This window comes from Hydra vulgaris, chromosome 15 (genome assembly GCF_038396675.1).
Source record: "Hydra vulgaris chromosome 15, alternate assembly HydraT2T_AEP".
NCBI lineage: Eukaryota > Metazoa > Cnidaria > Hydrozoa > Anthoathecata > Hydridae > Hydra > Hydra vulgaris.
The window spans coordinates 37,440,645-37,454,413 of NC_088934.1; the positions used below are offsets into that span (position 1 = coordinate 37,440,645).

The window sequence follows — 13,769 nt, forward strand, 5'->3', positions numbered from 1 at the left end:
TTTAAACTCATAACTAAATTATAATTTCAACATACGAAGATCATTAAATTAAAAAAACTCACTTTGCAGTAACCTTAAACATGATTACATGATATAGTAGGAATTTTTCCTCCGCTTGAATGTCTAAATAACTTATTTTTCTCTCTTGCAGAGCATTGTTTTTTTTTTTTCGTGATTTTAACGTTGACACAACACTTCTAAACCATTCAAATCAGCCATCTTTATTATTATTATTTAAATATGACTATTGCGCTTGCGTGGAGTTAACTTTATATAAGCACGGATTGGTCAAAAAAATATACAGCACATTGAAAATAAACTAAAAAAATTATACAGCGTTTTGAAAATAAATAATTTTTAGAGCCTAAATTAAAAAAAAAAATTAAACCTAATTAATTAGTTACAAACATGATTTAAAAGTATCTAACTTTCTCTTCAAAATTATCCACTTAACGCAGTTTTTTCGAAATTGGCGCTTACCGCGTTTTGAAAATAAGCTCTTTAAATATAGTTGCTTAAAATTGGAAGAAGAAAACATATTTATTGAGACTTATTATGCCTTTAAAGTGTTGTGTTGCGAATTGCTCTACTAATTATTTAACAGATAAAAAAAAGTGTGCTGTTTACAGGTTACCAAAAGATCCAGAAGATCGTAGAAAGTGGCTATCTGCTATTCCAAGAAGCAACATTCCTGATAGCAAATACACTGTTGTATGTTCTGAACATTGGCCTATAAATTTCAAAAAAATAAATGTTTATGGTAAGGAAAGACCCTCTTCTCCACCTTCTATTTTTAATTGTGTTAAGTCCAGCCTTGTACCAACTGCACCTCCAAAGTCAAGAATTACAACTTCATCAACTTCTGGTGCAAGAAGTGTACAAGCTGATCAACTTGAAACTTTTAAAGCGATGGACTCTTTGAATTTCAATGATGCGATTATTCATTACCAAAAAAAATCCCAAAAGATTTATTAAAGTGTATAGTTGTCTACAAATGTGATGAAAAAATTTGTTTTCAATCAACTGAATTTTACTGTGGTTTACCAAAGTAAGATAAGCTTTCTTTAAATTATTATAAATTTATAAAAAAAATTTAATTAATTGTTACTGATTTTCTTATTTGATTTTTTATAGGTTCATACTAAATCTTTCTTCTAAATTAAAATATGAGACGTATCATTGTGGATGCTTATGCTATGTAACAAGTTTGTCAAAAAATCATGTAGCTATTTTAGACAAATGGTCGAATTTGGCTGAAGCTATAAGATATTTGACTAATATTGAGTTATCGATAAAAAAACAAGTTATTGTAGAAAGTTTATCTTCTATGAAAGTCTTAAGTATTGGAGATACACTGCATTCTTCAAACACTATTGTTCGAGCTTTTGAATATTTTTCTGTTTCAAGAGCACTTTATAAGCGAATTCGAAATGATTATCAGCTTCCCAGTGTTTCTACTCTACAAAAATTGGCATCAAAAGCTTCAAAATTAAACAATGATGAATTTATTTTGCATGTTTTTTGCAAACTTACTAACCGACAACGACAGTGCATTTTAATAGTTGATGAAGTATATGTTAAAGCTTCATTAACTTATCACGGTGGAGAACTTTTTGGGAAACCTGTTAATCAACCAGACAAATTAGCAAAAACAATATTAGCTGTTATAATTAAATGTCTTTTTGGTGGACCCACTTTTATAGTATGCATGATTCCAGTATGTTATCTTGATTCAGATTTTCAGTATGAAGTAGTTGATTCTATACTTGGATCAATTTCAAATGCAAATGGAAGTTGTGTTGCGATTATATGTGACAATAATAAAGTCAATGTAAAGTTTTTCTCTCTCTTTGAAACTTTAGAAGAGAAACCATGGCTGACTAAAAATAACATTTTTTTACTTTACGATTATGTTCATATATGGAAAAACATAAGAAATAATTGGATTACTGAAAAAACACAAGAAATTCAATTTAAGGATGATGATGATAATTTAATTGCAAGGTGGAGTGATCTTAAGAACCTTTACAACTTAGAAAGTAAGACACTTGTGACTCTTTCACGTTTAAATACAGCTTCTATCTTTCTAAAACCTGTTGAGCGACAAAATGTTTCTTTGTGTTTGAGAGTTTTTTGTGATGAAACTCTTTCTGCCTTATCAACACATCCTAAAATAGACCAAACCAATGTTAAAGGAACTGTTGTATTTCTAAAAATGTTTATAGACGCATGGAAAATTATTAATGTTCACAAACTGGGTGATGATAAAAGGTTAAGAGACCCATTGCGCTCTGTCATAAATTCGACTGATGATCTTCGTCTGCAACAGATACTTTCATTATCACAAATCTGTGAAGATATGGATTGCCATAATGGAAAAAATAGAATTAAAACATTGACTGTTGAAACATCTAAAGCGATAGTCCATACCTTAAAAGGACTAGTTGAGTTAGCAAAATATTTGTTAAGTACATCACACGAATTTGTAAAACTTGGTGACTTTACATCTGACCCTATTGAAAAGGCATTTAGTAAGTTACGCCAAGGTGCTGGTGGTGCTTATTTTATTTCGGTTCAACAAGTTTTAGAAAAAACTAAAATTGAGCACTCAAAACTACTTTTACAATATGATTCAGACTTTCGTGAGCTTCATGTTGGTCATACTTGCATGAACTGTCAGAGGCAACTAACACAAAAGGAAAGTGAAATATTTGATTCTTTGAAAATATTAGAGTCTAGTTTAACTGACTCTGTTAAAATGGCTTTAGTATACATTGCTGGTTATCTTCAATTTAAGATTGGTTATGAAGATCTTGACACTGATACATATTCATATTGTAATGAGTATGGTGCTTATCTCTTAGACTTAGATAGAGGTGGTTTAACAAAGCCAACTGACATTTTAAGTCCATTTACTTTCTTTTTTTATATACTTTTTATTGCACTGGATATGACTTTGCCAGTTTGTTTGCATTCCTTACCATACTACTTTCAATCAATCAACAATTTTTTTTTTGGTTATTTTAAGAATAATAAGTGTATGAAAAGTTGTAAAATTTTGTCAAATATTTTTTTAAATAATTATTCAAAGCTAAACACTCCACGCTCTTACAAGAAGCCAGCTCAAAAAATTTTAAAACTGAGTGATTAAATTAAAACTTGTGTTGTTTTTGTTGTTTGACTTATATAAAACTCTTTTGAATAAATTATGTTTCATTGAAATTTGGTAATATTTTTTCATCAATAAATATAAAATAAGTATGCCTTTAGTTGACAAATTAGATAACAATTGTAATTTGTTAAAATAATTTTATAAATCAAAATAAAGCCTAAATTAAATTTTTACTAATCGGCCTCCAGTTATTTTTACTGTTTGCACGATTAATAGGCCTGTGTTTTAGATAGCCGTGTTCCAAAACAAACCTTTATTTTCCACAGTGCGGAGTAAATTCCAAACATGTATATAATCATGTTAACGTAAAATAAAAAATAATTGGAGTCTGTTAACAATAAAACCTAAAATGATTACCTCCCTTCTATGCCATTAGCCTGAGAGCGACGAGTTTATAACATTTATATATACGCTTTTTTTAACAATTTAAACTAACGTTAAGTTCATTTACAAGTCTCTAATTTCATGCAATAATCTCTTAGTGTTCAAAAGTTACGACTATATAAATTTTGAATAACCTCTCCTACTATTTGGGGGATTTAAAATAATATCTTTAATTAAGTTATAAGTTTGTCTGAGAGTTCCTTATTCAAATGTTCGGAGCAAAAGTTAATGTAACACCTTTTTCGTGAATAAGTAATCAAATGACGCGGACATCAGCATTAAAACTTGTCAAAGAATAACGAAGAAAATTGAGTTTTTATAAGTGACTTTAGTCTATAAGATCATTCGTATTTTTCAAACAATACTATAAAGTTCATTTTTTTTTTCAAAGATAATTTGGTTACAGATTATTATTATTATTTTTTTTATTACATGAAGACATTCTTTAATGCAGTGGCTGACCTTTAATTTTTATAATTTTTTTCTTTTAAATTTGCCATTACAAATAATTACTTTTCTTTTGTAAAATATGCAAATGGCGGGGGTAAGAAGAAGACAAAAATAGTCCTATCGCCAAGCCCTTAATAATCCGCAAATAATATAATTATTAAAAGCTTGTCATTAAAAATTGATGTTTATGTTTCTTTCTGAAGCTTGAGTTTACAAAGTTTTAAATATTTTAGATCACAATTATAGTTTTGTAACTTTTAGAATTATATCTGAAAAATTAATATTTAAGTAGCTGAAATACCCAATTCTCCCGTTTTAGTATATTATTTTTGAAAAAGAAAAATATTTTTCTAAAATTAACAAATAAAACATGAGAGATGTTGCATAAATAACAGAAATTTTGAATTATTTTATTTTCTTAACATATAAAAATAATGGTTATAAAAAATATTATCCATGAAAATATAAATTAAACAAAATTTAAGAATTAACTTTAAATTGATTTAAATACGATTGATATTGCGTGGTATTATACCAAGTCAAAAGCAATGTAAAAAGGTTTTATAATTTGAAAATACAGCGATTCCTTTATTCACCAAACCTATTAGAATTACTTAGTTAACAGCATCTTTAACTAATAGTATTATTAAATAGTTGCGTACAAATGAGGTCTTTTAATGTGTTGTTAAAAACCATATTAAACTCATTTAAAGACTTTATCGTCAACCAATAACATAATGATGTCTACTTGCGTAAATTTTGAGATGTAATGTTAATATAATTATAAAAAAGCTTGAAAAAGGTTAATAAATACACTTTTGGTAAATAAAACATACTTAAGTGCCAAACTTAAGTATGTTGTTGTTTATATCACATTAAAATGTTTAGAAAAAGATTGAAACAACTACTTCATTTGGTTAAGATGTAAACTTTATAAATCATAACTTTTAAATTTTAAGTTTTAAAACCTGTCGGCTTAAATTTAACTCGGCTTTTACGTATATTACTCAGTAGCGTATCAAAATTATTTCGGCCCTTAGGCATACATGGCCCAAATGCCTACTTTCTATTTCTCTGGAACAATAGTTTTTACTAAAAAAAAATTCTTTAATTATATCTTGAGGCTCCTAAACCTCGAGGCCCTGGGCTTAGTTGCTTGAGGGGCCGTAAGTTTTGCTTACTCTCGCCTTGCAGTAGTTAGCCCACTAATTCTACACGCAGATAAAGATATTCACATAAATAGTTCTAATTTTTTTATGCCTTTATAAAATACCGTAGATAAATAAAAGTACTGTAAACCAGTGCCGGATTAAGACTTGCAGGGCCTGGGGATATTTTTGAGTAGGTGGACATTTTTCTTATCAAATTAACGAAAAAATCTTTCAAAAATGAAGAATCCTCTTAAAAACTTTTGGGCTTCTAAACCTGCTGGACATGGAGTTATAGCCACATTCTTCGGGGCTGGTTTAAAATTTATCTCTTTAGTTTTAAATAATAAAAACTTTTACGCAAAAAACTTGTAAAAAGAACTAACAATTATGTCAATTATGCCTTTCAAATAGTCTAACCTTTCTGAGTCTTCCATGGGTATATACGCTTTCTACTCACTGTCATGTTTCAGCTTTGTCTGAATTGTAGGCCTTTCAAATGGTTGGCTACTACTTTTACTACTACTACTACTACTACTATTACTACTACTACTACTACTACTACTACTACTACTACTACTACTACTACTACTACTACTACTACTACTACTACTACTACTACTACTACTACTACTACTACTAGTACTACTACTACTACTACTAGTACTACTACTACTACTACTACTACTACTTCTACTACTACTACTACTACTACAACTACTACTACTACTACTACTACTACTACTACTAATTAATCATTCACTAAGAATAAGAAAACACTGGAGTTCGATGCAACGGTTTTAAGCATTTTTTTTTTTTTAATATTTACAATTATAATTGATATAATTTAGTTAGATTTACAAAACATTTATGGTTTACTCGAACAAAAACCTTTGCTAAAGCTTTTATTTATTTATTTTTTTTTTGGTTTATTTCTCTATTTTCGTCTTTTCTCAATTTACTCGGACTTGGTACCTCATCTATTTCTGTAATCACAAAGTTACCCTAGCCAAAAAGTCCTATTGGATCCTATAAGAATTTGGAACAAAAAAAATTTCAATTGGAACCCAATTAAATTAAAACAGATAAGTTAAAAAGTGTTTATAGCTAACAAAGTTTTGTCTTTTTTTTTGTTCTAAAATCCTTAGGACTTTTGGGTTAGAGTATGTTTAAAATTCACAATACCAGAGCTACTTAAGACGTCAGATGTTTGGTAAAGACGCTGTACCAAATAAAAGTCAAGTTGCTACTTCACAAGATAACATTTGAATAGCTGACTACATTTTACATCTCGGTTTTTGATCTCTGATTTTGCAGCTTTTGCAATCGGTCTCTGATTTTGCAGCTTTTGCAATCGGTCTCTGATTTTGCAGCTTTTGAACTAAAACTTAATTTTCTTATTATTAGTCTTCTTATTTAAGAGTAATATGTTTCTTAAAGTAACATTTAAATTATTTTAAAATGATGGTTAAAAAAAGCATTTTGGTCAGGTGTAAGAAACTAGCAACATAACTCTCAAACAAATTTTATTATTTTACTGGCAGATACTTATCTTGAAATTAGTAGAAAAATATCTCTTTATTTTGTTATTTTTGTCGTTTTATATTGTCGTTTAATTGTAGTACATTAACAGCAGCGACTTTGAAACCTTATTTTTGCGGATATATAATTTATTACTATTAACTTTTATCTATTAGGATCAACGAGACTAATGGGAGTTCATTATACTGATTATGAGGCTGTGCAGAAGTGGTATTGAAACCATGGCAAAACTATGCGTAATACTTGGATCCGTTAACCAAAAAGCTTAGATTAGTATTTTCTGACATGAAAAATTGAAAAGATCGCAAAAGTTCTTTTTTTTATACACGAAGAGAGGTTTGAAAGTATGTAAAAATGAATAGAACATATGCTGAAACTACTTCTGCTAACAGTTTTCTTTTTGATGAACCACAGCCAACAGATCTGGAACCTTATATTTCACCAGACTCCAGATTAATTCTTCACATATTAGGTATAGCTCAGCAAAATATCTATATATGAAATTTCCACAGATATTTTAGAAAGAGTTTTCTAGACAAAACGCGTTTTAAAACTTTGTTAAATTTGTCAAAGTTGTTAACGACTCATCAAAACAAGCAAACACAACTCATTCACAATTTTAAATTATTGTTTATTGTGTAAAGAGCAAGAATAAATTTTAGAAACTTTAAATAAAATCTTTTTAGAAAAAATTTTTAAAAAAGGCCTATGATTGGATGCAACAAATCAGTATCGGTGTCTACTCTCTCACTATCTACTATGAATTATCAACTCAAAACTCTTCCAATACTTCAAACGACATGGTTATTGACGGTTTTAGTTCCATTTAAAAAATTTTATTAAATTTTAATTTTCAATTAAAATGTAATAAAATTTTAATTGAAAAAAAGTCTATTTAAAAAAAGGTTTCCCAGCTACAAGAATAGAGAAAATAAATTAATAATTTTTTTCCTACTGTTTTTAAAATAATATTATCTATATATATATATATATATATATATATATATATATATATATATATATATATATATATATATATATATATATATATATATATATATATATATATATATATATATATATATATATATATATATATATATATATATATATACTCTTACTTAGTCGTCTTTAATTTTTACCATAAAATGTAAGTTTTATGTTTTTTTCTTTTATTGATTTACAAGACCGGAAAATTTTGAAATAAAATCTAATCTAATATTATTAAGTATTATTGAAGATTTTAATTTTATAATATACAATTTGTCCGTTTAAAATACACGTTTTGTCCGTTTAAAATAATTTTATATATAGTAACACAAATACGAAAAAAAAGGTTTATATGGTATAGCAATAATAAAAATACTATAATATAGTATTATGATTATAATAGTCTATATGATATATTATTAACATATCATATATTTTATGTATATATCATATGTTATATATAATAATATTATATATATATATATATATATATATATATATATATATATATATATATATATATATATAAATATATCATATATTATATGTATATATAAATATATAAATAAATATACATATATAATATATACCGTGAAAAGGGGTGACTATGAACAACGGGGTAAAAATGAACATCGATGCCAAGTTTACTAAATGATGAAGAATCACGCACACTATAATTAAATAGTGGGTTTTATATTATTTTAATTTAGCTATTTTATTCTAAAAACTTCCACTTGTATATATATATATATATATATATATATATATATATATATATATATATATATATATATATATATATATATATATATATATATATATATATATATATATATATATATTTGTTTATAATATAAAATTAGTATAGTCAAATATACTAACATACATAGTAAAACAATTTAATCAAAATCTAAAAAACTACTTACTTAAACAAGCTCTAAAACAAATTCAAGCAAATTCTTCATGCAATACACACACTGATGAAATAAAAAAAAAGATCTATTTAATATTTATCACTAATGCATCGCAAATTAAGCAACGTGGTATCGTTAAATTGACAAACTCAAAACCTTATGAAATGGCAATAGATGGCCTAATCAATGACTCGTAAAGTCACGCATGCGTATTTGAGTTCTCAAAATGCAAAACGAACGGTGGAACTCATAATATAGACGTTGAATTAACGTTGATTCAACGTCGCGTTAAGTTGATCGTTTTCAACGAATTTTCAACGTGGATAAAATGTTGATTTTTGGTTATATGACGTCGCGACTAAAAATCAACCGTAAATCAACGTTGAAATAACGTCGTGTGTCCACTGGGTTGCCTTTGGCTTAGCAGAATTGGAGGTTTACTATTTATATTCTTATATATAAAAACTTAGTAAAATATTTGGTTCCATTACAAATTTTAATTGAACTTTAAGTGTTGTTTGACCGTTGTCAGTTCTGACTGAATCTTGCAATTAAATTAGCACTACCTCTCCATAATGTTTTAGGAATTTGCTTTAATTCAAAGAAATATCTAAATCTATTTAAAAGTATCTTGAATAATTTAAATAGCAAAGTAATCATTTTTTTGTCTATTTATTTTATTTTATGATATATGAAATGTTTGTTATGAAATTTTTATTTGATAAAAGATAAAAAAAATATTAAATTTTTACTATTTTAATAAAATCTGCAGTGCAAATTTAAAAATAAATTTACATTTATATATTATTATTTTTATATTTTTTTTTAATTTGGGAAGAGCGGAAGAAAAAAAGTGATTCTTACGCCAACACACACATACGTCACTTTTAATTTCTTTTGACTTTCGTCCAACATTTGCGAGTTGTCAGAAAGTTAAAACCGTTAATTTAATTACAAATTAATCGTTTTTTAAAAAGCCGCAAAAACGCAAATTTATTTGACCAGAATGTTTTTTAAAACATTCTGAATGTTTTTAACACTATAAACAATGTTTTTATTTTAATTTTTTTTATTAAAATGTTTTTATTTTATTTTTTTTACAGTAAATCATGCACGGAGTGCTGCTACATCGACTATCTTATAGCCTGACTCGCTAGGGAGTGCTGCTACATCGACTGACAAATAGCCTGACTCGCAAGGGAGTGCTGCTATATCGACTGATAAATAGCCTGACTCGCAACGGAGTGCTGCTACATCTACTATCTTTTAGCCTGACTCGCAAGGGAGTGCTGCTACATCGACTGAGGGTTTGGTTGGGGCAGGCAGTCTATCAATTAAAAAAAAAAAAAAATCCGGTCTTGCATTTTAACTTTTACTTTTTGTCAAAAAAATATGGAAGAAAACTTTCAGACAACATATAAGTGTATGTGTATATATATTCATACTATAAAAGTGCCTGCTGTTGTTTAGGGAAATGGCTACCCGGTTAAAGCAATGGAGACGGAATAATGTTTTGGTTAATGGCTTCTTAGTAGTGACATTGATATTGATTGCTCAGCTTCATTAAATGAAGATGTCTGTAGCAGCAGCAATTGTGAGGCTACTGCAATAGTAGATTCTGAATATAATTCAGACTCTATTTTACAGGATGAAATTTAAAACTAAAAAATAAAAAGCAACTTAGATGAAAGCAAATTAAGAGGGAAAATAAGGGGTGAGGGGGTTATTTCGGACTTTTTCCGCAAATAATTTTTCTGATTTTTTTTTAAATTTGACCTGGATGATCTATTATATATATGTATAATTTTTATTGAAATTGACCTATTTCTACAAAAAAAAAAGTCATTGAATTTTTGAAATTTTAAAACCATTCGGAATTCCGCGGTATACGCGGTGCCATTGGGCAACCTAACCTGATATTGTATCAAAGTTTAATGTATTTATAAAAATAATAACTTTTTGTTGTAGGTTGATGACCAATGGTTTACAATCAAAGTTCAACATGGCTGGCGGCAAGGGTAAAGAGAAATTTAAAGGCACAAACATTTGTAAGGTTGTTGTTGGTAAGTCATGAGTAATGTTATCTGTTATTGAAAAACACAATTTGATGCTTTGGTGCTACTTTAATTTCAAGTTCTTGCTGTACTTGTTGCAAATTACTCAGGCAATACCTTTTTTTATAGAGAGCGTCATGCTTAGTAAAACGACTGCTACGGTTGCTGAAGTCAGAACAGATATCATGAGTTTGTTGAAATATGCACCCGACAGATCCAATGGTGGCGGTCGGTGCGTAAATGACGATTCGAATATGTTAATATAAAATGCATATATAAAATGGTAACATTCTATCTATTTCTTATATAAACTCCCTTAAAATAATTTTTTGAACATGAAATACACTACTTTTAGCGCAAAGTATTGCTTTTTTATTGTCTTATTTTATCGCAATCCAAGTCGAGACAATTTAACATGTTAACGATGACAATTTAACATGGCTGCAGCCTATTGGATATAAGTTATATCCAATAGGCTGTATAATTTTTATCAAATGACCAAAATTTAACGTTGAAATTAGGTTGTTTGAACGTTGTTCTAACGTCTTATCGACAATATATCAACCATATATGGTTGATATATTGTCGATAAAACGTTAAAACAACGTAATTTCAACGTTGAACTTTTAATTTTCATTTTATCGAAGTTGAAATATGGATGATATGTAGTCGATAAGACGTTAGAACAACGTTGAAACAACGTTTTCATCGACGTTGTTTCAACGTCGTGATTTTCAACGTCGGATTTTGTTTCCAATTCCACCAAATTTCAACGTTGTTTCAACATTGCATTTCGTCGGTTTGCGACGTTGTTTCAACGTTATTTCAACGTCATTGTACCCACTGGGAATAAACAACTGTGTAGGAACTTAATCAAAGTTGGTACTTGATAAATATAAACATATATAAACACTGGCATAGAGACATGTTGCGGAGGGAGCATTGCCCTTTCCCTCTAAACTAACTCAAAGTTTCAACTTTTTCTATTCAAATTTTAGCTGTGTTAGGCCGCCTTAATTTCTGTTTCAGGATTCAAGTCTGGACAATTGGCAGGCCATGGAAGCACTTGAATTTTATTAGAATTGAACCAATCGCTAACAACATGCGCTTTATGACACGGCGCATTATCTTGCTGGAAAATAAATCCATCTTGCAACTGCCATAAATCAATGCTAGGAGTAAGCGAGTTTTCGAAAATTTCGATGTACCTTTCTTTGTTGAGTCTACCATCGAATAAATGAAAAACGCAAACTCCACAGGCACTCATACAGACCCAAATGCCTATTGAACCACTGCCTTGTTTTGTTCGTTTCAAAATGCATGATTCATCGAACCGTTCGCTTGGAAGTCTTCGCAACATTACGCGACCTTTTCTGTTGTCTACCTCAACGTTCATTTCATCACTAAAGACCACACAGCTCCACTGATCTGTTGACCAATTTTTATGTAGTTTGCACCACTCTTTTCTGACAAATTTTTGTTTTTTATTTAAGCGTGGTTTTTTTGCAGCAGCACGCCATAAATTATTTAAATTGTGGAGGAGCCTTCGCACAGTTCTAGCACTTGCTTTCAGACCATATGACAGTGTCCATTTCGTAGACAAGTCTGTAGATGATGCTTGTCTGTTTTCTTTCATTAATCTCACTAACGAACGAACATCACGGTCATTTGAAATTTTATTGAGTCCAGTCCTATGACGATCATTAATTGACCGGGTCTCTTTGTATCGTTGAATTATGTTAATAATGCAAAAGTGAGATCTTCCGAGCTTTTTTGCTATTTGCCTGATGCTATAGCCTTCTTCTTTGAATACAAGAGCCGCGTATCTGTCTTTTTCTTCGATCTTTGCACGCATTTTTGCAATATTTTTATATCCTTATTGCAAATCAAAAAATAAATGTTTATTTAATATCGAAACTCAGGTTTCGACATCTTATTTTATACCCAACGTAATGTTCGTTAAATTTTGTCCAGTTTATTTAAAGAAGATTTATAAGTACTCATCAGTTTTTTAATAAGTTAAACGCTGTTTAATTAGAATTAGATTAAAAAAATTATACCACTTTAATCCGTATGTTTTAATTAACAAGATATTAAAAAAAAATTTAATATGTCAATTAGAATCTTCTAAATTTTAATTTAAAGATTAAGAAACCAAATAAAAAATGAGTGGTCTTTAATTTTTGGCCACCGCTGTATATATATATATATATATATATATATATATATATATATATATATATATATATATATATATATATATATATATATATATATATATATATATATATATATATATATATATATATATCCGATATATATGTATAAACTATTGAAAAATAATTTAACAATATTATTTTATTTAAATAATAAGTAATAACACTTTTTTGTATAACAGTTTAATGAATGCTTTCGAGTCTGTTCCGTAAGCGCACATTACGAAACGCTCCTTCCGTAAGGAACTGTTTCGCAAGTATTTTTTCGAAATGATTTGTTTTGCAAATTTCTTTTCGTAAATGGTTTTTACGGAATTATTATTATTTATTTTTTTCGTATAATGCATTACGGAAGGTGAATTTGCGAAAGTACAACTTCCGCAATAGCAACTTGAAATACGGAAGATAAAAATGCGAAACTTTCGTATATTTTTGTGTACGGCGAACTACCCTAGTATATACCAAAACTTTTTTTCAAGTTTAAAAAATACATTAGTTAAAAATACACTGTACTTAACTTAAATTTATCAACAAATTTTAGGTTTTATTTATTTATCTTTTAGTGTTCATAATTTAAGTTTTATAAAACTTAAAATCCCTTTAATTTGAGAAGGATGGAAACTTAAAATGGCCGTAATATTTGAATACTAAACGATTTTGATATGAAACTTAAAACCTGTTAATGAATTAAAATTAAGTTTAAAATAAAAGACTTAAAAAAATTTACCGAAGGCAAAGTTTTTTAAACTCATTGCCCTCGCTTTTTTTTTGTTACCTCTTTTTACGGATTACCTCGGAGAAGCATTAAACCAGGAAGTTGCACCACGGTTGCTAAATCATGCTACATTAGGGGTATATGGTGCAAACATTTTTAGTAATTTTTATTTTTAAGATTACTT

The 13,769-nt window shown here is 28.3% G+C and overlaps 1 protein-coding gene across 1 annotated transcript; it reads left to right on the forward strand.

Moving 5' to 3' along the window:
- Window positions 1-577: 577 nt before the first annotated feature.
- LOC136091923 (uncharacterized) lies at window positions 578-10,920 on the forward strand. Its single transcript, XM_065819644.1, has 6 exons — window positions 578-1,048; window positions 1,135-2,962; window positions 4,895-4,922; window positions 6,852-6,906; window positions 10,569-10,663; window positions 10,784-10,920. The coding sequence occupies exons 2-6, from the start codon at window positions 1,328-1,330 to the stop codon at window positions 10,918-10,920; spliced, it is 1,950 nt and encodes a 649-aa protein (XP_065675716.1). The 5' UTR covers window positions 578-1,048; window positions 1,135-1,327.
- Window positions 10,921-13,769: the final 2,849 nt, after the last annotated feature.